The sequence below is a fragment of the Anarrhichthys ocellatus genome, unplaced genomic scaffold (assembly GCF_004355925.1).
Source record: "Anarrhichthys ocellatus isolate YVR2014 unplaced genomic scaffold, GSC_Weel_1.0 scaffold8, whole genome shotgun sequence".
In the NCBI taxonomy this organism is placed as follows: Eukaryota; Metazoa; Chordata; class Actinopteri; order Perciformes; family Anarhichadidae; genus Anarrhichthys; species Anarrhichthys ocellatus.
In genome coordinates this window covers 9,911,521-9,934,027 of record NW_022280038.1, presented here as the reverse complement: position 1 = coordinate 9,934,027, position 22,507 = coordinate 9,911,521, and the positions used below count along the sequence as shown (strand labels likewise).

General features: G+C 38.1%; 2 protein-coding genes across 3 annotated transcripts; one reads left to right on the top strand and one right to left on the bottom strand.

Moving 5' to 3' along the window:
* Window positions 1–4,019: 4,019 nt before the first annotated feature.
* Window positions 4,020–6,827, top strand: LOC116384281 (C-C motif chemokine 22-like). The gene is made up of 3 exons (XM_031848786.1): window positions 4,020–4,189; window positions 4,272–4,395; window positions 5,561–6,827. The coding sequence occupies exons 1-3, from the start codon at window positions 4,132–4,134 to the stop codon at window positions 5,685–5,687; spliced, it is 309 nt and encodes a 102-aa protein (XP_031704646.1). The 5' UTR covers window positions 4,020–4,131; the 3' UTR covers window positions 5,688–6,827.
* A 1,250-nt stretch (window positions 6,828–8,077) lies between these two features.
* On the bottom strand, window positions 8,078–20,089 carry kcng4b (potassium voltage-gated channel, subfamily G, member 4b). Of its 2 annotated transcripts, none has more exons than XM_031848190.1 (3): window positions 19,687–20,089; window positions 15,837–16,679; window positions 8,078–11,077 (listed from the first exon to the last, which is right to left on the bottom strand). In XM_031848190.1, the coding sequence occupies exons 2-3, from the start codon at window positions 16,593–16,595 to the stop codon at window positions 10,211–10,213; spliced, it is 1,626 nt and encodes a 541-aa protein (XP_031704050.1). In that variant the 5' UTR covers window positions 16,596–16,679; window positions 19,687–20,089; the 3' UTR covers window positions 8,078–10,210. The 2 variants fall into 2 exon arrangements, with proteins under 2 accessions (XP_031704050.1, XP_031704053.1); XM_031848193.1 differs by having other exon boundaries at window positions 8,078–11,056.
* Between the last annotated feature and the right edge of the window lie 2,418 nt (window positions 20,090–22,507).

Below are 22,507 nucleotides of genomic sequence, written 5' to 3'. Positions count from 1 at the left end.
TATATATGTATGTATATGTGTATATATATGTATGTATATGTGTATATATATGTATGTATATATACGTATATATATATGTATTTGTGTATATATATATGTATGTATATATATATGTGTATGTATATATATGTGTATGTATATGTATATATACATAGAGGTTAGGGGAAGAATGATGTCAAAGAAATCAGGTTCTATTTTGAGAATGAGGAAGAATTTGTGGTTAAAAGCAAAAACGAGCTTCCTTTGTCTTGCTGGGAATTTCAAAACAAGAAAGTTTGTTTAATGCCAAGTATGCAGCATGTTCGAGGAAAAGCTGCTGCAGCGAGACGAGGAAGTGAAAATAGGAAAAGAAAAGTACTTAGCTGGGCAGTTATACGTTGTCTTGTGTCTTCATTGATAATACATTTATTTTGTAATTATTGGTTGTAAATTAAGACATTTACATAAACGTTCCCTCATTTTGACCATAGAAGCATTTCAGCAGCCTTTTTCTACACAGTCGTATATATGTTGTATTGAGTAGATAGATACACTTGAAACTGAAGTAAAACTACAAACACTACTCTAAATATACACCACGATAGTGACTGGTACCATCCTGTACATTAGTGCAAGTCTACCGTACTATATGTTATAAATTGTATTGATACGGAGCTTCCTTCAGTTGCATAGATGAGAATGAAGAATAAAATACAAGTCAAATGTTTGAGGTAATAATCATAATCACTTTTGGAAGAAGTGTGAAGACATTTTAAAGTAAAAAGTAGCAATAGTGAAGTGTAAATAAAATACTATAACAAGCAAGAGTCCTGTTTTCAAAATCTTACTTAAAGTAAAAGTACTCATTTTGCAAAATGATCCCTTTCAAATTCTTAAATTGTGACCTGAAAGTTTATACATTTGAGTCAAGCTAGCATGCTAGCATGCTAACAGTGTGGCTCTAGTGAGAGCAATGTTGGTCCATCACTTTGGTCTATAACATGGATTCCTGTATAATATGCTACAAATATTAAAGTTACTGACATTGGTGATCGTCTGACTTGTCATCCAGCAAAACTATTTGATTGGATTGCCATGAAACAGTCCTGTTCCCCTGGATGAATTATAATGACTTCCTCTGATTGACTTTTCATCCAGCGCCATCATCAGGTGAACATTTTAATGTGTCCAATACGCTGCTTTAAGACCAAATACCTGCAAAACTAAGGACGTTGTAGACTCTCAGTCCTATTTTATCTTGTCTTTATTTATCTTGTGCCAAAGTTACAACTTTATCATTCCTATAAGTACACCGTGACCTCACATGAATCCCAACTTTAATCAGCCATAATGTACCTAAATGCGGTGTGTATATATTTTGTTTTATTATATTCTAATTTAAATATTAGCATGTGTGTAGTGTGAAAGGACTACAACTTATATTTCATTTTACAATCCAGTGTTGTAAAATGTCAAATACGTGAAACGATCCTTTAATCTGAAAACACCTGTGTGTCGGTGTGCTGGGCCTTTAATGTGTAACACTGCATCACATTTTATAAGAGATTGAGTCTGTAAAACCAAAGTAGGTACTAACTATAGCTGCAAAACAAAGTAGTGCAGTAAAAAGAAAATACTTTCACTCTGAAAAGAAGTATATTTAAGTAAAATGCAGCATTAAATTGTAAATACTCAAGTAATTTAATTAATTGAACTAAAATTGTACTTGCGTAAATGTACTTGGTTACTTTCCACTTCTTTGGGGTTCTCAGGGAGTCTTACTCGGCCCACTGCTCTTCTTCTTGACCCTTTTTTTGTCGATACTCCACCTGTGTTCTTTATGCCGATAAAGAAGAATGAATCTTATAGTGTTAAATCATGTATCAACACATCTAATCACGTTACTTCTGCAGATTACAGGAGTAAGAAAAGGGGGAAAAATTAGTTTCCTCATTTAATGATTTTCATCTTATAACCAGAATAATGAAGTACAGATATATTTATTGTGAATGACTTCAACTGTGTGAAAACAGTCTCAGTTCGTTCTCAGAAATGCTGACATGCTGTTTCAGGTGGAAATGGAAGAGGAAGTGAAAATCACTTGTCGTCCACATGTCAACTCACAGCATTATGCTAATAATGTGACTAATACTACTACTTACACTGCTAGTATCACTACTGATGCCACTGCTACAACTACTGCTACCAAAATACTATTATGTACACTGTACTATTGTGATGCCATGGCTAGTACTACTCAGTGGTGGAAGAAGTATTCTGATCGACTTACATAAGTAAAAGTAGCAAAACTGCAATCAAATGTTAAGTTAAGTATAAGTACAGACGTTTTAGCAACAAATCACGCTTAAAGTATCAAAAGTGAAAGTACTCATTATACAGAACGGCTCCTGGATCATTAGTATTGACATGTACTTTAATTTTGTAATTAATCTTGATTTAAAAGTAACTATATCTCTTACATGAATGTAGTGAAAAGTACATGGAAATTAATAAAAAATACAAGGAAGTACAAGTAAATGGAAATACTCAAGTAATGTACAAGTATCTCAAAATTGTACTTAAGTACAATACTTCAGGAAATGTACTTAGTTACTTTCCACAACTGGGATTACTACTTCAGATACTACTACACTTCCACGATTACTACTACTATACCTAGTTATTTAATACTGCTATTGTTAGTCTAGATGTAAGCCTATACTACCTCTACATACTACCTAATAATTGTACTAGAATTTCTACTACTACTATAACTTCTACTTCAGTCAACTAAATCACTGAAACAGAAAACTCTGAATCTGAGTCACAGTTTTGTGCAGCACACTAACTGAGCAGCTTTTGATTATGTGGCGCGTTCACGCTTGTAAAGTGACAAAATGAAGTATAATCAAATCTAGTACACCAAGTACACATACTGGAAAATACTTGATTTTTTGAGTGTACACAATGCAAAGCGCAAAAGTATTTAGAATGAGTTGAGATAATAAAATCTAAGAATACATATTAAACAACATTTTTACTTTTTCTTTATTAATTTAATGACAGTCGACCTTTTAAGTATTTATTTACTCAAAAGTACTTCAAAATTGTACTTAACCTTTGTGTTGCACAGGGGTGAATTTGGGGCTTTTTAATTTTGGGATCATGTTGGCTGTATTAATGAATATGGCACAAGTTTTGGCAAGTGTGTGTTCGTAATAAACTGTGTAGCCAAAATACAGACAGGACAAACATTTTCCCATTAAAAACAATATAAATTCATGTGTTCTGTTATGAGGCTTTCAATCTGGAGCCCTCTGGCTTTAAAATGTAGTTTTAAATATTTTCCACCAGATTGAGTCATTTCATGTTCTTTGCCCTGTGGGGTAAATACTGTACAGGATTATTTATTATATTAATGGAGCTCTGCAGTGTTTATTGCAATACATCAACATCGATGTTCTTCCTGATAACTGACGTAACTCAGACTGTGAAGAATAAATCTCCCCGTAGTATTTAGTGGACAGAAAATAATTCAATTTATGTGTTATTATTTATTTACATAAAAAACAACAGTGGCATTTAATTTAAAGGCTGCAAATACTGACAATGAATGAATACGTGGTAGTTATGATCATGACTGATGTTACTTAAAAGATTAAGTGTAAAATAATATTTCTACATCATTTTATGAGCATTTTTGACACAGACATGTTAAGTATGAGTAGATGTTTAATGATCACTACACAGTTCTGTTATTAGTGATTTTATTCTAATTAAATCCATTACGTTTGTAATGTTGGCTACAAACGCATATTGACTGATAGACTTATATTATTGTGTTTGTTTTCCAGCTAAAAGTCATTTCTTAATCTCAGCAGTTATATCCTGCGTGATCTAAAAAAGAAAGCGACAGTAGAAAGCCCACATTGAATTCTGTGTATGGCTTTTTGCAGAATTGTTCTACATGTTAGTATAAAAGGAAAGAGAATAAGAGGAAACAGAGGAGGGAAAGCACCAGCTGTTTTCTGAGAAGGTAACTGGAAGGCCATGGAGACATGAGCTGTGTATATAAAGGGGTCACAGAGCAGGTTTCTAACACAGAAGATTAAAGGCTTTTCATCCAAACAGAAGCTCCTCTGACTCTGAACCATGAAGACTCTGGTGCCTCTCGTTCTTCTGATCTGCTTCCTGGGTCACATTTCTGCCGGTCAGTAACTCATGCTTGGTTTCTCTTTGAGCCGTCAGTCTCAACCGCGTTAGGTATTAAATGTGTGCATCTGTGTTCACAGCACCGGTCGCACTGTCAGTGCAGAGGGACGGATGCTGTCGAGGCTACAATCGAAATCCCATTCCCAAAGGAAAGGTGGCACATGTGGGGATGACCCCGAGTGACTGCAGATCCAAATCCATCATGTAAGTGTCCACACCTGTTCATGCTCAGCACATCTGACCATATGTTATGTTGCACTGCTGGTGTATTTTGCATTGAAGATCTTGCAAATGAGAAAAGCTTTAAAATGTCAAAATGTAATGTAACTAAACGTCTCTTTAAAGGACGTTTCCTCTAAATGAGTTTGTTCTCAGACTCTGATCCAGAAATCTCCACTTCAGCAGCTCTTACATTCACCAAACTTTACACTTTCATTCCTCTCTGTACTCTGAAGGTTAACGCAGAGGGGTTTGTTCACACAGCATTCAGAGACTCATTTATACATTTAATAATAAAAACATGGAGAACAGATTATTTTAAATAACTCTTGACAGTATTTTCTGATTTAAGGAATCATACAAAGAGATATTCAATATTCAAATTTCTGTTCTGGAAATTGATGCAAATTAGCACATATTTGATCAGATAATGCCTCATGGGTATATTTAAACAGAACATTTCATAAAACTTGTAATACAAAAAATAATCCTCTTAATGTCAGTAATGAACTGGTGAAGTTTCATGGTGATATCTATTAGTTCATATTTTACCCTGTTCACCTGTAGTGTCTCCCCTTATGTACTTAAACTCAATTATTTCTATTTTCTGCTACTTTATATTTCCACAACTACAATTCAAAGGATAATATTGTACCTTTTGCATCATTGCATTTACAGCTACTCTGGTAGCTTTGGAGATTCCTATTTTACATACATGTGACAAAATATGAAGCTCTATTACAGATTAAACTACATATACAAAGTAGTTAAAGAGAGCTCTACCTCGACAAGCTACAACTGTTTAACAATGGTTGCTATTGTGATAATAAGCTGATCATTTATTATGCACTCAGTTATAATTGTATTAGGTACAGCAGTCTAATAATACAGTCCTGCAACAAATCCTCATTCACGAAGGTTACAATGTCCAGTTTGTTTTGATTACAATTATTATAAGGATGTTGACCTGTATTGTGTTTCTATTATTTTGTCCACCTCATTTAAATCAATGAGGGTATGCAAAATAACAGAACAACCTCACCATGTTGTAAAAGTATCGATTACAACACTTATGTACAAGTACATGACCTGAATACTTGCTTTACCGCTGTGTTTCTAACAATGTACAACATGTGTGTGTTTCTTACAGAATCACAACTGTATGCAAGAAGGAGTTTTGTGTCGATCCTGATTGGGACTGGGCGAAGAAACTGTTGGAAGATTTTAAGAAGCCGGCGTCTACCACTGCAGAGACCAAGTGTTCAAAGAAGATGTAAGGACTGCGAGAACGCTGTTCCCATCTTAGTTTGGCGTGTTAGCGTGCTACCCATACAAATAGAATAGAAGTTGAAGACACATTCCTATTCACATTCAAGTTACAAAGAATATGGAGAATATTCAAAATAATACATCATAATGTATTTGTTGATTATATTTTGTATTTTCAATCTCAATCTGCAAAAGTAAGTTCTCACATAAATGGAGCAGAGACAAAATCCAATATATTTCCCTTCGAGAAGGGAAGAGCAAGTCTTTAGTAAGTGTACTTAGTTACTTTCTACCACTGATGTTGAGTATCATTTGACATCTGATGACGAGTAAACGGTGTTTTCAACAAGAGATGTCAACTTAATTCTCTTTATGATGTTAAAAATGTGTGATTTGATGCTGATTTACTCACAGTTCTCCTTCGCTAATGGCTGTATTTATTGATGAGGTTATGAAGGGCACTTTGCAAATCAATCCCGTAATTCCCTTCCTTTGTTTGAGGTTTTTGTCCTCCTCTGTGAGGACAGCGGGGGGGTGCAGGTTGGAGGGAAAAAGAAGAGGTGGTGGCGGACAAGAACAAGTGACTGTTGGTGAATTTACAATGTCTCCATTGTTTGTGGTTTGAGTGAAAGTAACCATGCCAGCAACAGTGTTTGAAGAAGTTCTGCGGCGACAGAAAGAGGCCCTTCAAAAACACTCCATCTGTCTCCACAAACACCAACAGCAGATGTCAGCGCGAGGAGAGTTTGCTTGGTTTCAAATGCATCAGAGGACAAACCGTGCACACGAACTGATAAATCTTCACTTCAGCATTCATTTAAATAATAATTCTGTCCGAGGGAAAAATGATAAATGCTGTCGTCAATTGTCAAATGTCAGAATGATAGTTAAAATACTATGATATCCCAGTTATTAGAATGCAAATAAGTCACATCATGACAGGTGGAATGTAACTAAGTACATTTACTCAAGTAATTACAACTTCAAGGTACTTTGCAGTTCCTATTTCCTTTTTATGTTACTTTACACTTCTACCCCACTACATTTTAGAGCTAGATATTGTACTATTTACTTACATATCAGAGGTATATATTGTATTTTTTAGAGTGCTACATCTCAGAGGTATATATTGTACTTTCTAATTCACTACATTTTTAACATTTTATTGAATCAGTACTTTTACTTCAGATGCATTTTGCTGATAATACTTACTTTACTTTTGTAGTATTTTCACAATGTTGTATTTTTATCATTATAGCCATTATAATGTTCCTCTTTGATTGTTAAAGCTGAAGTTATATATTAAATACATCTAATCCTCACATGTACAGTATGCATTAAATGCTTTTAGTAGTGCTACGGAGCAGTATTTTTAAAAGTGGGTACATGAATGACATAATACACACTCCTGCAAATGGTTTCACTCTATCCCGCTGATCTATAGGCGGTGGCACCACCTATACCACCTTGTCACATTACCACCACCGTGGTGGTAATGTGACAAGAAATGCAGCAATGTGCCGGCAAAGTGAAGAAGAAGAGCTTATAAACGGTTGCAAACAATTCAGCGTTGAAACTTTTAATAAAAAATCAGCTTTGCAAATGTTTAATGCAAAGGAAACACATTTGTTGGACCTCAAGGATACACACAATGGTGAGTAACACTGAATGTAAAGATGATTTCTGTTTGTTTGCATTAAATTAGATTTATTTTATTAGATAGGAGTGATGCAGTTTATCATGGCTCCAATACAGGGCATGAAACAGATGTGCTGCACAGTTTATAGCTATTAATGTTCAACTCAATCAACTCATCTCAGTAAACGGGCGACTGTGGCTAAGTGGATAGCAGGGCGGTCTTTCAATCAGAGGGTCGGCGGTTACAATCCCCGGCTCCGCTAGTCGCATGTTGATGTGTCCTTGAGCAAGACACTTAACCCCAAAATTGCTCCCGTAGCTGTGCCTACGGTGTAGAAATGTGATAGACTCTGAATTGTAAATCGCTTTGGATAAAAGTGTCTGCTAAATGAGTGTAATGTAAATTTATTAGGTAAAGATAAGAAATTACATTACACTACCACAGTCTCTTTCAATCTTGAGGTCAGCGGGGGGGTTCTGTGGGGTTCTTTAAAGTTAGTCTGAGGCGCTGCAGTCGGAGCTCCGGAGGGAGGAGGAGAGCTCAGCTCCCGGCAGCAGCAGCGTCTCCTCCTCCTCCTCCAGGAGCAGAGCTCCTCCTCTCTGGGAGCCAACACCGACACCACGCTGCTGGAGACCGAGGACGTATTGCTGGACCTGCTGGGGGGAAGGGAGGCACGGGAGAACCAAGACTGAGAGGGGCAGACTGTCAGACCTTGCTGCAGTAGAATGAGAGGTTTCTTAAAGGGAGTCTGGTGATCTGGTGATCCCGCTTTCGTCCACGGGGACCGACAAAACCGACATAAAATGAACGTTGCTTGTTGTAACTTTAAATAGTTAAACTAGTGCTTCAAGGTCAGGAGCTACAGTATGAGGTTCCTTTGTCGAGAACTACTTTCATGACTTTCAAGCAGAGTGAACAAACCATTCATACGCTAAGGCAGTTAAAAATAACAGCAATAGATTTTATTGTCAATTTTAAAAGTGCCTGGTTGGACAAACAGCGAGACAAGAAGAGCAACAAGATTATGACATTAATCTACACATTAAATACACGTCTTAAACACGGCTGCTCGTGATTTTCCACAGCAAACCGAAGGTGTTTAAATTACTTTCCTACCTTCCAGACAGCAAACTGATATCCACTTGAAAATTAACCGACAGAGACGGGACACGTATTCGGTGAAATCTTTCACAGTGAAGATTTTGTCACCATCACTTGCGCAGAAATCATTGTCACTTGATAATGCAGCATGATGGTGCATTTAAGGACACTCCCAACATCAAAGATGTGAGAGTTGGTGGCGTGAAAGCAACACGTTCATTAGACGTGTGATTGAAATACAAACATAAAATAAACAGTGAAGTAATGGACAAAGTGACTTGTTTTGTTTGTGCTTGTATTTGTTTCTCTGTATTGTTACTTACGTTTGTGTTCATCTACCCTCATGGTTTTCTAAATTACTCATTTAATCTGCAAACAACATCAAAATTAGAAAATAAAAGTTCTAATTAATTGTTTTTTCCTTTAAAGTCGAAATGAAGTTAAGATTATTTTTTCTAAGATGTCAATAGAATGCAAATCTCCTCTTTGTGTGTTTGCACTTTTTGGGCCAAAATTGTAAATACAAATAAGAAGAATTTTGAATTGTATTAATTCATCTGTAGTGAGATTGCAGGGCTCAACAATAAGGATTGTCAGAAGCAAGTAAAATGCCACGTTGGGCTGCTGAATCTAGCCATTGACTTAGTAAACACATTTTTTTTTCTCCGGAGCTGATGATGGAAGTATCTGAGGAGTGAGCAATCTCGCTTCCTTCTCATCTCTGTTGAGAGTTAAACGTGTGCAGTACCGATCAGGCACTGTCCAGAAAATGGCGGTGGGTAGAGAATGTTTACAAGCAATGTACAATGCGCATTTCAACTATCCTGGAAACAGGAGTTTACTTGGTTGGTGTTAAAGGATGTGGGCAAAACTCCTTTACTTAAATAAAGATTGAATATGACAATTAACTTTAGTTTTTGTTATTTGATAACCGTTAATAAATAAAACAATTTGCTAAAGGGTTAAAGAAACACTGACTGTGTTCAAGTCGATCTCTACCCGACATGGCCCCGTGTTCGAAAAAACACTCCTTTTTCCCTTTTAAAATTACGTAACATGAACGAAAACTAAAGTAGTGGGAAATCAGCGCTAACGTTAGCTAGGCTAACAAGCTATATCTTTCTGACTGGAACAAAATTGCTAATGGCTGCCAGCTAATGCTATGTGGGTGTGTGTGTATACAATTATTATCACAACTGGACCATGATGTGAGAGAGATGGCTAATGCTAGCTAGAGACCTTAACGTCTAATGGGAATCAGTGCTAACGTTAGCAAGCTAGGCTAACAAGCTTCTTCTTTCTGACTGGAACAAAAACATAAATGCATCAAACTTAGAAAAATGTCGGCTAACGCCAAATGAAAAAAGCCTTGTATCAACGTTTGGTGTTTATACAGCACGAGTGTCTCTATCAACGCTGGTAAATATTAAATCGTATTTAACATATATGTGTATGTATACTTCTTTGTGAAAATGTGCACATAGTTTCAGTAAGATTATAGATTATATATTTTCCTACACAAATAAAATAATTCAGATTTCTGTACTACTTTCAGTAAAGGTTTGTGTGTAATTTATTTGCTGATATGAATTTAAAAAAAAGCTTAATATAACCTGATAAGTATTATATAGTTTGGACATGAACAGACAAGAACTTTTAAGTGTTACACACTGTCCATAATATAACAGTCCTTAACGGTCTAAATGTGCTTATATAGGATAGAGTATGTTGTCACCATTTCTAACACATAATAACTGAATGAAGGTGTCTCACTGCTCTCTTCACGATCCATTAGAAAGCTGTCGATGGAACTGTGGATTGATGTCTCTTGCTTGAAATCAGCCCGTCATTATTTTCGTTGGACACAGACGTGAACTTGTTTGGTGACAAATTGATTTTGGACCAACTCTCCTCCGACTCGGCGGCTATTTCCTCGCCTCTCTCCTCCTTCCACAGCTGCTCGTACTCCTGCTTCAGCTCCTGGTAAGAGCGGGAGAAGGTGTGGAATATGGATGTGGCGGGGAACGCCATGATGAGGATGCCACTCAGGATGCTGGTCAGCGCCACTATCTGTCCGGGGATGCTGCGTGGCACCATGTCGCCGTATCCCACCGTGGTCATGGAGATGATGGCCCACCAGTAGGAGGCCGGGATGCTGCTGAAGCTGTGTTGGGGGTGCGTGGCGGCAAACGGCGCCAGCTCGCTCTCCGCCAGGTGGACCAGAGGCGAGAAGAGGGTCACGGCCACGCAGACGAACAGCAGCAGCAGGCCGAACTCCCTCATGCTGCGCTGCATGGTCATCCCCAACGTCTGCAGGCCCAGAGAGTGGCGGGCGAGCCGCATCACGTACAGGATCCGCAGGGCCCGCAGCAGGCGCAGGATCAGACTCAGTTTGTCCAGATAGCCTCTGCCGGCGCCCACGATGAAGACGTCCTCCTGCGACTCATCTCTGACATCCACGACCAGGGACACGTAGTACGGCAGGATGGCGATGGCGTCGATGATGTTGAGGGGGCCGCGAGCGAAGGCCAGCTTGCTCTGAGCGTTGACGAATCGCAGCAGAAACTCCAAAGTGAACCACGCCACACAGATGGACTCCACCACAAACATGCTCTGACACTTCTGGGAGCACTCGCCCTGCAGACACACAGAGACGCACTGTGACGAGAAGACACTTTAAAGGGTCACTTCGCCATTTTCACACATACACGATCAGGTTACTTGTTACTCAGCCTGTGAAAGCAATTGTTGAACATCTTCTGTGGATCTGGAGGACTCTGAGAAAATAACTTGACCTTGGTCTTTGAGCCCTCGAATTTATGATAAAAACTCTGCATAATTATCTGTTGTTATGGTACTCGGGCAGACTGCATTGTGGGAAATATAGGACCCAGAGGGATAACAGTAAAAGACAGAATATCTCAGCTTCTGGTACGACAGTTCTTCTCCATGTTCTTTTTAGTCAAAGTTCCATTAAGCACTGAATAGTAGATTTATAGATAGTAAATAGTTTTCATGATAAAATGTATATGAAACCTAATAGGATATACACAAATACAGTACAGATGTAAACACATACAGTATATATACATATGTATACATATGCATACACATAACTCCACATAAAAAAAAATCATTGTAAAATGAATACAAGAGGAACATTAATAAAAGGATAATATCAATATAATTGTTTTTAAAGTGAATAAATTGAAGATTGTGGAGTTAAAGGGACAGTTCCCTCAAATAACCGATAGCAGATATCTGCAAAACTAGACAACTCATACCAAAACAATCTAGGTTGATAAATATGTATTTTTGATTTTGGGGTGACCTGTCCCTTTAAGTCTTACTGTCACATTTTTGTCGTCAAACTAATTTGACAACTTTTCTACAATCAATTTAAGTTTAAAGAAGATACTTTATGTTTTGCTCCATCGTTTTTAACCATTTAAATTAGTCCGTTTACTAAATCATTTGAATTTAAAGATAAAATGTTGCTCTTTCTTGTTCTTGATTTTCATTTCAATGCATTATGCTGTAGAACTATGCCCCTGAGAACAACAGATTTTGGTTGCAGCAGATATTTTCACAGCAAAATCAATGAACCTTGGACAAGAAATACCCTGCAGCTTTAAATGCCTTGCATTTAAATGGCAGAAAAACAACAGATAAACAACCTTGTCCCTGAAAAAACAATGTGCCCTCCACATATTATTGTATTGTTAATTGTGCCCACTTTCGTTTCAACTTTATGTGCCTCCATAAAGTAAAAAGCTTCTTTCTAACTACACAGCACTTTTATTGATGTTTTACCCAAGCTAGTACGACATTTCATTGGCACAGGATGTCCAAAAAAAAGTAAGTGCATGTTGAATGTGGATGGTCAGTCAATAAAATAGGAAAGAAAATCTATTTCCATTTGACTTTGGAAGCCGACTGAATTACGCAGAAAACAAGAGACGAGAAATGTTCGTAACAATTACTAAAGCTGAAATTATGACCTTCTGCAACACTTTTCCAGCACAACATCATCTTCTGTTTACTGACAAGAAAAGCCTGAGGCAGGTTTCATTGAGTGTATAAATCAATACTTTTAATCTAGAGATATGTATGCTGTCTTACCAAAGGGAACATAACTCCCAGAAATAAGTGAATTATTTGTTTATAGGAAGTAGTATTAAGGAAATGAGGGTAAACTTTATCTGAACTTTCCACATCTTTGTCTGGCTGTTAGCTTATAAAGCTAACGTCTCAACATCCACGCAGCTCAAGAAAAGCTGGTGGAACATTATAAGTACATTTAATCAACCGTACAATGTAATGTTGCACTTGGCTTTTCTATCACTTTTATTTCCATTTTATAGGATATTAAACTTTCACTTGAATATTGACGGTGTGTTAACCTCACCCACCAAACAGAGATGAACCATAGCCTAGCATTACCTGTCGGTACCTGTCGCTAGGTCCAGCTATAGACTGTATATAAGAAGTGCGCGTAGTCACAGTGACGTCACCCCACAACATGTCCAGAAGCTAAACACTTCGTGAAGAAAACAACCAAAATGCATGGCCCTTGTTATCCTGCCATTCCTCCTCTCCATTCTTCATTAGCAGAGAGAGAACAGGGACAGAGAGGTTGTTAAATTCAATATCTTAATCTAGTCTACCTGCATCATTGATCCTTTATCTGACTGAGGTCTTTACAAGTTAGACTCTGTGGTCCCGACCACGGCTATGAAATATCGGTAGCCTAACTGTGCAGTGTGTTGATGAATCCATGGCGCTGTCCGTGGTGCTGAAGTAGTTTTAATGGAGTGCTGCAGGATAAAGTCCAGGCAGCAACCTCCGACTCTGCTAAATGAAGCCGATGCGCGAGTCTTGAAACCTGCATTCTCTCTAGTGTCCAGCAGGGGGCGCCTCCTCTGGTTGTATAGAAGTCTATGAGAAAATGACTCTACTTCTCTCTTGATTTATTACCTCAGTAAACATTGTAAACATGAGTTTATGGTCTCAATCTCTAGTTTCAAGTCTTCTTCAATACAGCATGATGTTCATTTAGTACATTATGGTCCATTTAGAGTCAAACAGACCATAAAGCAGGGGATGCTTTAGGGCGGGGCTACTGTGATTGACAGGTCGCTGCCGCTACCAGAATCGTATATGGCATCTCTATTTCACTCCTCCTCAGTCCAAATATGGTCACTTCTGTTTATCGGTTGCAAGAAAAACAACATGGCAGCGGTCGTAATCCAAGATGGAGACGAACTCAAGGCTTCAAAATATCAGTCCACAAACCAATGAGTGATGTCACAATGACTACGTCCACTTCTGATATACAGTATAGTCATGTGTCCACATTTTTGCATTTCCAGTTCCCTCGTCTTGAAGTCTATGTTATTTTGGTTAGACGCCTGAAATAATGTCTGTGGTTAACAATATATTTTAACACTTTGTTCTACGACATGAATATGCATTTTGCGATTTTTGAGCGTCTCTAAAAAGGCAGTTGCTAACAAGTGGCTAAATGAGACGACTAAAAGTCATCACTAGTCCGCCTTCACAGCTTGTTGTTTATGCTTGCGCTCATGTGACCGTGGTGTAACGTTAGAGATATACGTTTCTATAACGTTTGTGCTTAAAAACCTGTGGAGCTAACATTAGCAGAGTAATAAAATGAAATGCATAATGTTGTCAAATGCATATTTCAGACTGTTTTGTAGGTTTCCATTTCCATATGAGCGAGCAGCCACATGCTCGTTAACAACAGCTGAAAAAGTGGAACAATTATAGCTACTTCAGTCTGAAGTCAAGGAGCCATTGATTCCTAAATTACCACAATTTCGTGCTCATTTTCTTTCTTTGACAAGCCAACGTTCACCTCCCATCTAATTTTTTATCAGCATTATTCTTCTGTCAAAGTTAAACCAGCTGGCCAACATTCAACTGTAGATGTCTGCCAGACTCCAAACTAAAAACAACACTGGTTTCCAGAAATTAAAAGGGAAATTGGCTTTCCTTTAGAACCACAACTCCAGTTCAATCTCGACACAGTTTGAACAACAGTGTTGTGCTTTTCAGCTTCTGAACTGAACACATTCATGCTTTGATTTTTCTCGTGTCTTGATTTGTGCGATTGACTGCACATACATCAGGGAGAAATCAATCCACCGTGTCCGGCTTAGAAACATAATCACCAGCCTCTTTACACTGACAGTTATTTAAACAATCATTTCTACAGCCTGTCTGCTTCTATTGACTCAGACAACAGCAGAAATCTGTGATTTGACATGTACATTGGCAAAAGTCATTTCATATCCTCTCTCCACCCCTAAAGGCGTGCTATGCACGAATTGTCACCTGCTGTTTGTAAACTCATTAAACATTGGCCCGTCTTCCCCTCGGCTCAATGACACTAGAAGTGCACCTGACCACGGTTGCTAGAGCATGGCTCAGTGTACCACTTGCAGCATCACATACTGCAGGGAAAGTGAAAGCCAGCCACAGATTCACTCTCGTGTTGGAATTAAATTAGTCCACTTGGCCTTTCGCCTTCTTCTATCTGCATTTTTTTTAGTAGTCCACCATTTTTGTAGCTTCCTCTTGGATGCCTTCCTGCGTTGATTGAGAGGAATTATTAATATACTTATACTTTATTAAAACCTTTAAGCTTTACAAATAACCCAGACTTTGGCTTTTATTCTTGAGATGTTACCTGTCTTCTTACTGCAGTGACATATTTATCTATTTTTATTGAATTGACCTTTAAAATGTTTTATTATGGGTTCACTTATTAATTGCATTTCACACAGGACATATTTCATTTCATTCTTGCCTATGATTATTAACTGTTGACTTGAAAAAGCTGTAAAAACTAAAAATATATATAAGGTATATGTAAGGTAAATTGTATTGTTGAAGAATTACAATGATTAAATGTGTCACAGAGCATTCATTTGTAGTTGCATTTTCATTCATTCTCCTTTTAGCTTTTAATTTCCAGCAACACCTGAGAATAATATCTGACTCTTTAGCTGCTCCACTGTCATCACCAGCTTGTTGCTAACGGTGTCTGTCGTTTGGTGCTCATCAGTGGTTTTTGGCTTAAAATGACGCTGATGAGTGTATGGAGTGAAAAAAACAAAACCGTAAAGTTGCATGCCAGACAATGAAGACAAGGAACTGAAGGAGAACCTGCAGAATTCATCACTATACTGTATATAGATGTTGATTAGTGCAGCTTCAGAAAATATAATTAGCACATAATATAATGATGTTTTGGTTAATTTACTTATTTAGTATCACTTGATACCTCTTTTCACTGTAATATGTATTTTCCTGTTAACAGAGAAAATGATTAATGTGTGTAAAACAGGTTTAACAGGATGTTACGTCAGACTTTCTTCAGCTTCATACGCACCCTGGTCTCTTCATCTCTGAGGTCTGGCATGGTGCTGATGCACAAGCTGATGACGGTGACCAGTACCATGACCACCGAGAGGCAGGCGAACATCTTCGCAGCCAACCCCGACTGAGGGTTTTCCACCACCTCTCGAAGCATCCAGGTCAGTTTGTGATAGCCCTTTTTGGTCTCTGTGGTGCTTTTCTTCAGCATCACCCTCTTCTGCCTCCACTCATGTTCCTTACGCTCTCGCTCGGCCACCTCCTCCACACGGGTGTTCATGCGACGGCGGCAACAGCGCTCCATATGGCTCGGGTCCACACCCCAGTAGTTAAGCTCATCGTGTAGTGACACGGCACACAGTTCCCGAAGCAGACGCAGTTTCCCCGCGGCCAAGAAGTTGAGGATGACCCTGAAGGCCGTCGGGTTTCGGTCAAAAAAGTACTCCTGGCACGTCTCGTCGTAGTCGTCGCAGAGTCGTGCGATCTCCTCTGGGGTGGTGCAGAAACGTAGACGTCCCAGACGACTCTGGGGGAACTGCTCCAAGGTGCTCCAGGGGAAGGTGTAGCGGTTGCCCCCGACATTGATGAGAACCTGCAGGGTGTGGTCGACAACGTATGAAGCCTTGGGGTCTCGAAGGAGCTGGGCACGCTGGAAGTAAACGCCCTTGATGGTCTCAGTCTCCGGGATCTCGGTGAAGAATTGGTCGAGGCTGCTGTCGTCACTGCTGATTGAGTAGGTGCTGAAGTCGTGGTTGGCATTGCTGATGATGGGCATGCTGGCTTCAGTGTATGTGACGGGATGGAATAGGTTCTTATATATCCAGTTGACAGGAAGTTAGAAGGAGGATCCTTAGAGAAGCTGTAATGACAAATTACAATAAAAGATCAATCTTTTGTACGTCAAGTCCTTATGAAACTATTTTTCTGTTAATACTACCTTTGAATTGTCTCAGTTTAATACCTCATTGCAAACTGGCATTTCATATGGAGTACCACAAGGCTCTGCCCTGGGTCCCCTATTTTTTGGTGTAGTACCAGTAAGGATCAACATTCATTGACTTTCATTACTATGCAGATGACACCCATTTCTATCTAACTGTTGATCCTGATTCTTAAATTTATCCTTGATCCAAAATGTGCACAAGCTAATTCAGGACAAAACATAATTGCATTTAAAATTTACAATATAAAGAGTAATAATTGACACTTTTTGCAGTTTGATGTGAAGTTTTACAGAAGCTTCTTTTTTTTTGCAGCTGGCCATTGAGGCCGATTGGCAGCAGCTCCAAAAGCGCGTCAATGATAGACCTCCATGTTAAAATGCCAAACTTTAGAGCACAAATAAACAGGTTTACAGCCTGGTACAAAAAAGGGTTTTGGTCTCTGTGGCTAATTTCCCTGTTCATAACAACTGTAGGGGGAGTACATTTTTATATAACTCACTTGTTTAAATTATATTAAGTCTAAAAGTGAGGCATAATTGATGGAGTGGTCGCTTTGAGTTACAGGTGCCGTCTCACCTCCAACGACAATCCACCTCTTTACCCATTTGTTAAGGTTAGGCTGGAGCCTTAAGAAACCTACGGGTGACGTCACAGAGAATACGTCCACATGTTATACACTCTATGTTCGCCACATTGTTTCCAGCTCTTAACACTCATTGAATGATTGACTAATTAAGAACTAAGAATCAGCACACTACATGTAATGGGCTTTTGTAAATCACAATTCACTGAAAAAAAAGAAGAAAATATCTTAGCCCCCCACTTTTAGCCCTGACACCCTTCTGAGTGGACTTCACACCAATTCATGTCTGGATTCTAGTGACATTGTCAACATCGCTGAGTGACCTTACAAACTCTCACAGACTCTGGTGTGACATCGGGGTGTGAACGAGCCGGAGAGGTTACGATGTCTGAGGACGACAAGCCGGCATAACTGAAAAAGCTCCTGAAACTACAAATTCTGTTTCAAGCTGACATCCTTAAAAAGGTGTTTAATGGAAATAGATATCTACCTGAGCTTCAAGGGCAGACTCCAAAGAAATAGTCCCATGAAAACTGTCGAAAGTATAACACTAATTCTATGAATGTTTTTTACTGATAGACAAGATAGAAAATATAGATTTTGTAAAAATGTCAGCTATAATCTGGTGATGAATTGACATCAAACCAGCTTTACAAACAGTAAAACTGATAATAAACACTCTTCAAGGTTTCCAGCTCCTCTGCACGGAGGCCAGAAATTGGGCCCAGAAATAAATGTTGCTGTTGACTTCTTTTGAATGCAATGTTTAAATGCTGTGAGCACCAAAGAGTAAATCCTTTTCATACCTATTAATACCTACTGTTAATTCTTCTATGTTTTAACTTGATCTGCAGGTGCATTGATTCATGGACATATCGTTGTCCTCTATTGTGCGGCTTGTAGGCTGTTTGTTTTAAAGAAACCTTTGGAATTAGATTCTGATAATATTGAACATTTTACATACAGAGGACGAATCTATTTTTCATTTCACCGCAATGCCACCATGTGGTGTTTACCATCATCAACTGTGCTTCGGTTACTACATTAGTCCTGCTTTATTACTACTATAATGACATAATGATTATCACATGTTTCTTTAATTCAAATGGAATAATATGTAATTTTGACATTCTCAAAAACATTGTTCTTCCATATTTTCTCCAGCAGGTGGATCCTTGAAAGCTTCCTGGTAAGATGCTGAAGGTCAGTGGTGGAAATGAACCAAGTGCATTTACTCAAGTCAAGTACTTGAGATTCATTGTGAAGTATTTTGCTACTACTCCACTAGATTTCAGAGGTAAATATTGTAATTTTTACTCCCCTAAATGTATTTGACAGCCATAGTTACAAATGACGTCGCAGATTTAAAGTTTACACACTAAACATGTCATCAGTCTATAAAATAAAGTGAATAAAACAGAATTACCCAACAGCATGTAGTTAAAATGAGCCTCACCTGAACCAGCTGCACTATTAAACTGCTGCTTACACATTAATGTACCGGTGTTAATAATAACAATAATAATATAAAACACTCTGAAAGAGGCCACTCTACTGCCTGAATACTTCTACTCTTGATGATTTTAAGTACATTTTGCATTAATTCTGTACTTATATTTGAATAAAACTATGAATGCAGGACTTCCAACATTAAGTAAAAATAATAATAAGCAAAATTATTCTTTCCAAATGTAGACTTTCAAAATGATTCCACATATACTGCACATATACTCCAGATTTATACAGATACAACTATCTGTCCCAATACCAACTTTTGAATAATTATAATATCAAGATGGTGGAGGAATTATTCAGATTATTTAAGTAAAAATACCACACTGTGAAAATACTCTGTTAAGTCCTGCTAGTAAAAGTATGTTATCGGTAAAATATACTTCTGTGTCTGTTGTAGTCTACTATTAATTACTATGTCATTAAATTATTATTACTCATGCTTTAATGTAAAAGCAGGATTTTACTGCTGTAGCTGGTTGAGGTAGAGCTCATTCTGATCATTTTCATTATGGATTCATCTGCTGATTACTTTCTACATGAATCGATTGAGAAATGCCAGAGCCCAAAGGGACACCTGTTGGCTTTGTCCAAACCTAAGACATTATTATAAATAAATAACATTATTAACATTATTAAAAGAGAAATAATCTTCATTAAACTGAACTGTTTCATAGAGTCAATGTAAAACCTATCAGCAGTAGAGCGTGAAGTCTTTACACTCCGAGGTTTGACTTAATTGGAATCAGAAATCAGATAAAGACAAATCCCTGTTATTTAAATAATGGCCGCTGTGTCATTTAAATGCAAGTCGTTTATTCACTCACCTTAAAGGGCGCAGGTGTGCTGCCTCAGCTCTTTAATGTCTCTGTTATTTGTCCCGTGCATTTTCTCATCTGTTGCTATAATTAAGACGCTCCACACTAATTAAGCCATAGTAGTTAATATTATTGTTATTAATAAACTGAAGCTCAGAAACCAGCAGGAGTATTGTCACAGTTCATAAATCCACTCTGAAGTTTGCAGGCTCGCCGTGTGTCCGTTCAGCATCTCCGGTCTGCACACGTCGTCTGTCCGGCAGCTCTGGAGTTGGATTAAATTACAATACAATTATTCTTTTTTCTTTCGTCCTCAACTCGTCGCTCCGCTTCCATTGGTCCCCGCTGCTCCCCAAGGAGAGAATAAATGTGATTATCTAATCTGCGGTGCCCTGCTGAAACCTGCCGCTGTATTCTCATCTGTGTCTGACAGCAGGACCATCCTCCTCCTCCTCCTCCTCCTCCTCCTCCTCCTCTTTTCACCCTCCCCCCCTCCCTCCACCTCCCTCTCATCGCCAGCTCTCTTCTACACTGTAAAAAACGACGCTAAGGCAATTTGACTCACAATATAGCGATAAAGTATATTATAAGATATTTTACTAGCAGTAACATTGTGTGTAAATTAGTACACGTTGCGCAGAATGAGATACTTTACTTAGATAAGTTATGGTACTAGTACCACTGTGTAATAATACTCCAGTAGAAGTGTAAATCCCTTAGAATTTGGTAGAGGAAGTACTTATAGATCTTTGTAATGGTACCAGTACCACTGTGTATTAATACTAAGTAGTAGTAAAAGTCACTCAGAATACGGATGGAGAAGTACTCGGATCTTTTATTTAGTCCAAGCACAGGTAGCAGTACCAACGTGTAATAATACTCCAAAGTAAAGCTCATGCAGAATATGACAGAAAAAGTACTCAGATCCTTTACTCAGCATAATACCATGTAATGATAGACCGAAAACATATTTTGTGTTTCAATTTGAAGGACTTCAAATACTTCACAAAAAAATCAACATGTTCTTGAAATAAATAATCTTTCAATTGTGTTGGAAAGGAACTAAGTACATTCACTCAAGTACTGCAATTTATGTATATTTTGATGCTAAAACTTTTGTATTCTTACTTTTATATACTTTTTTTTTCTTAACCACAGGACTTTTAATTGTAACAGAGTGTTTCTTCTTTGTGGTATTACTACTTTTGCTTACCGCAAGTACAACATCTGAGTATTTCTAGTATCAGAGGTGGGACCAAGTCCTTGTTTTGCAAGTCACAAGTAAGTCTCAAGTCTTGCACTCAAGACTGACAAGTCCCAAGTCAAGTCCCAAGTCAAGTCCCAAGTCAAGTCCCAAGTCCTAAACTTTGAGTTTCAAGACATAAACAAGTTATATTTCATTCTTAACCAATTGTAATACCAAATGCAATATTTGTGTATCAGTCTGTGTTTTTCAACCCGTACTTTTTGCATAAATCATTTTTTGTTACAATATGATCTTTGGTATAATATTCTCCGTTAGTTCTTCATGGTTCTTCTCCTGAAACTTGACTGGATGCTGTCAGATTGGTTCAAACATAGTGGACCTGGAGAATTGCTGTTGACTTTCTGAGAATGAAGAACGTTAATGTTAGTGGATTCAGGAAATTAATTGATTGGTTGCACACTTTTTAAATAACATATTTTTTACTATGTGGGCTTCGGTGACGGTCTCAAGTATTTTCAAGTGAAAAGGCTGAAGTCCAAGTGAAGTCACAAGTCATTGTTGTCAAAGTCAAGTTGCAAGTTTTTTTTTGATTTTGTCAAGTCGAGTCGATGGTCATCAAATTTGTGACGCAAGTCTGACTCGAGTCCAATACATTCAAGACTTGAGTCCACGTTTAGTAAATGTTACGCCATGAGTTACTTTGATATTTTAATTTATTTAATAAAATGTACAAAAAGAAAAGATGCCCTGTAGCATATTTTGTGACGATGGACACAAACAAACAAAGAATTGATGGTGTTGTTGTTTTTTGTATTTTTTTACAGTGCAGAGCTGCTTGTCTGTGCTTGATCATGACTCTTCAGTATAAACTGGACTCTGCTGTAAAGCCTTTGTTTAAATGCAGCTAAAGCCTGATTGACAAAGTTTGTGCAGGCAGACGTCCAAACGCACAGAGGATTAATGAAAAAGGACAGAAGATAAAACACAGAGCCTCAGAGCCTCTCACACACACCTACATACACACGCATGCACACACACACACACACACACACACGCACACACACACACACACACGCAGTATTATGTCATGCATGATTTGCATTGCTGCTTTACAAGAAGCAGGTGGTTTCTCCGGTGCAGGTCTAATAACGCTGCAGCCACTGTGACGGTGACATCCTCGCTCTGCTGACTTTGACCTCTGTTAAATAAATGTTTGGTCGGTTTCTTCTTCTGTGGACGTTTTTTTTAACTACACGTTTGTTTTTTGGTGTTTGGCTGTTGTGTGTGTATTGTTTGACTAATCGTGGTGGCGTTGCCGTGGTAACTGATTGGGCCTCGACGAGAGTGCCTTGAGTCTAGAGCTTCAGATTCAGATGATTAAGAGTACTGTAGGTAACCTTCAGAGAATGTATTACTTGTGTTTCAAGACAAGAAAACCTCATGTCTCTGCCTCACAAAAGCTCTTTTAAGGTTTAAAAATATAGATTTTCTTTATCCTGCATTCCAAATCCTACTAAAGTAAAAGTATAAAAATATAAAGGTATTATCAGTATTATAAACTAAAGTGCATTTGAACTGTGATGCATTCAATAACTGACAAACATACTGCAGTGCATTTGTGCC

Coding starts and splice junctions, on each gene's coding strand:
- LOC116384281 (XM_031848786.1), top strand. CDS start 4,132: ATGAAGACTCTGGTGCCTCTCGTTCTTCTGATCTGCTTCCTGGGTCAC. Junction 4,190..4,271: donor CCTGGGTCACATTTCTGCCG/GTCAGTAACTCA, acceptor CTGTGTTCACAG/CACCGGTCGCACTGTCAGTG. Junction 4,396..5,560: donor TGCAGATCCAAATCCATCAT/GTAAGTGTCCAC, acceptor TGTTTCTTACAG/AATCACAACTGTATGCAAGA.
- kcng4b (XM_031848190.1), bottom strand. CDS start 16,595: ATGCCCATCATCAGCAATGCCAACCACGACTTCAGCACCTACTCAATC. Junction 11,078..15,836: donor TCAGAGATGAAGAGACCAGG/GTGCGTATGAAG, acceptor TTCTCGTCACAG/TGCGTCTCTGTGTGTCTGCA.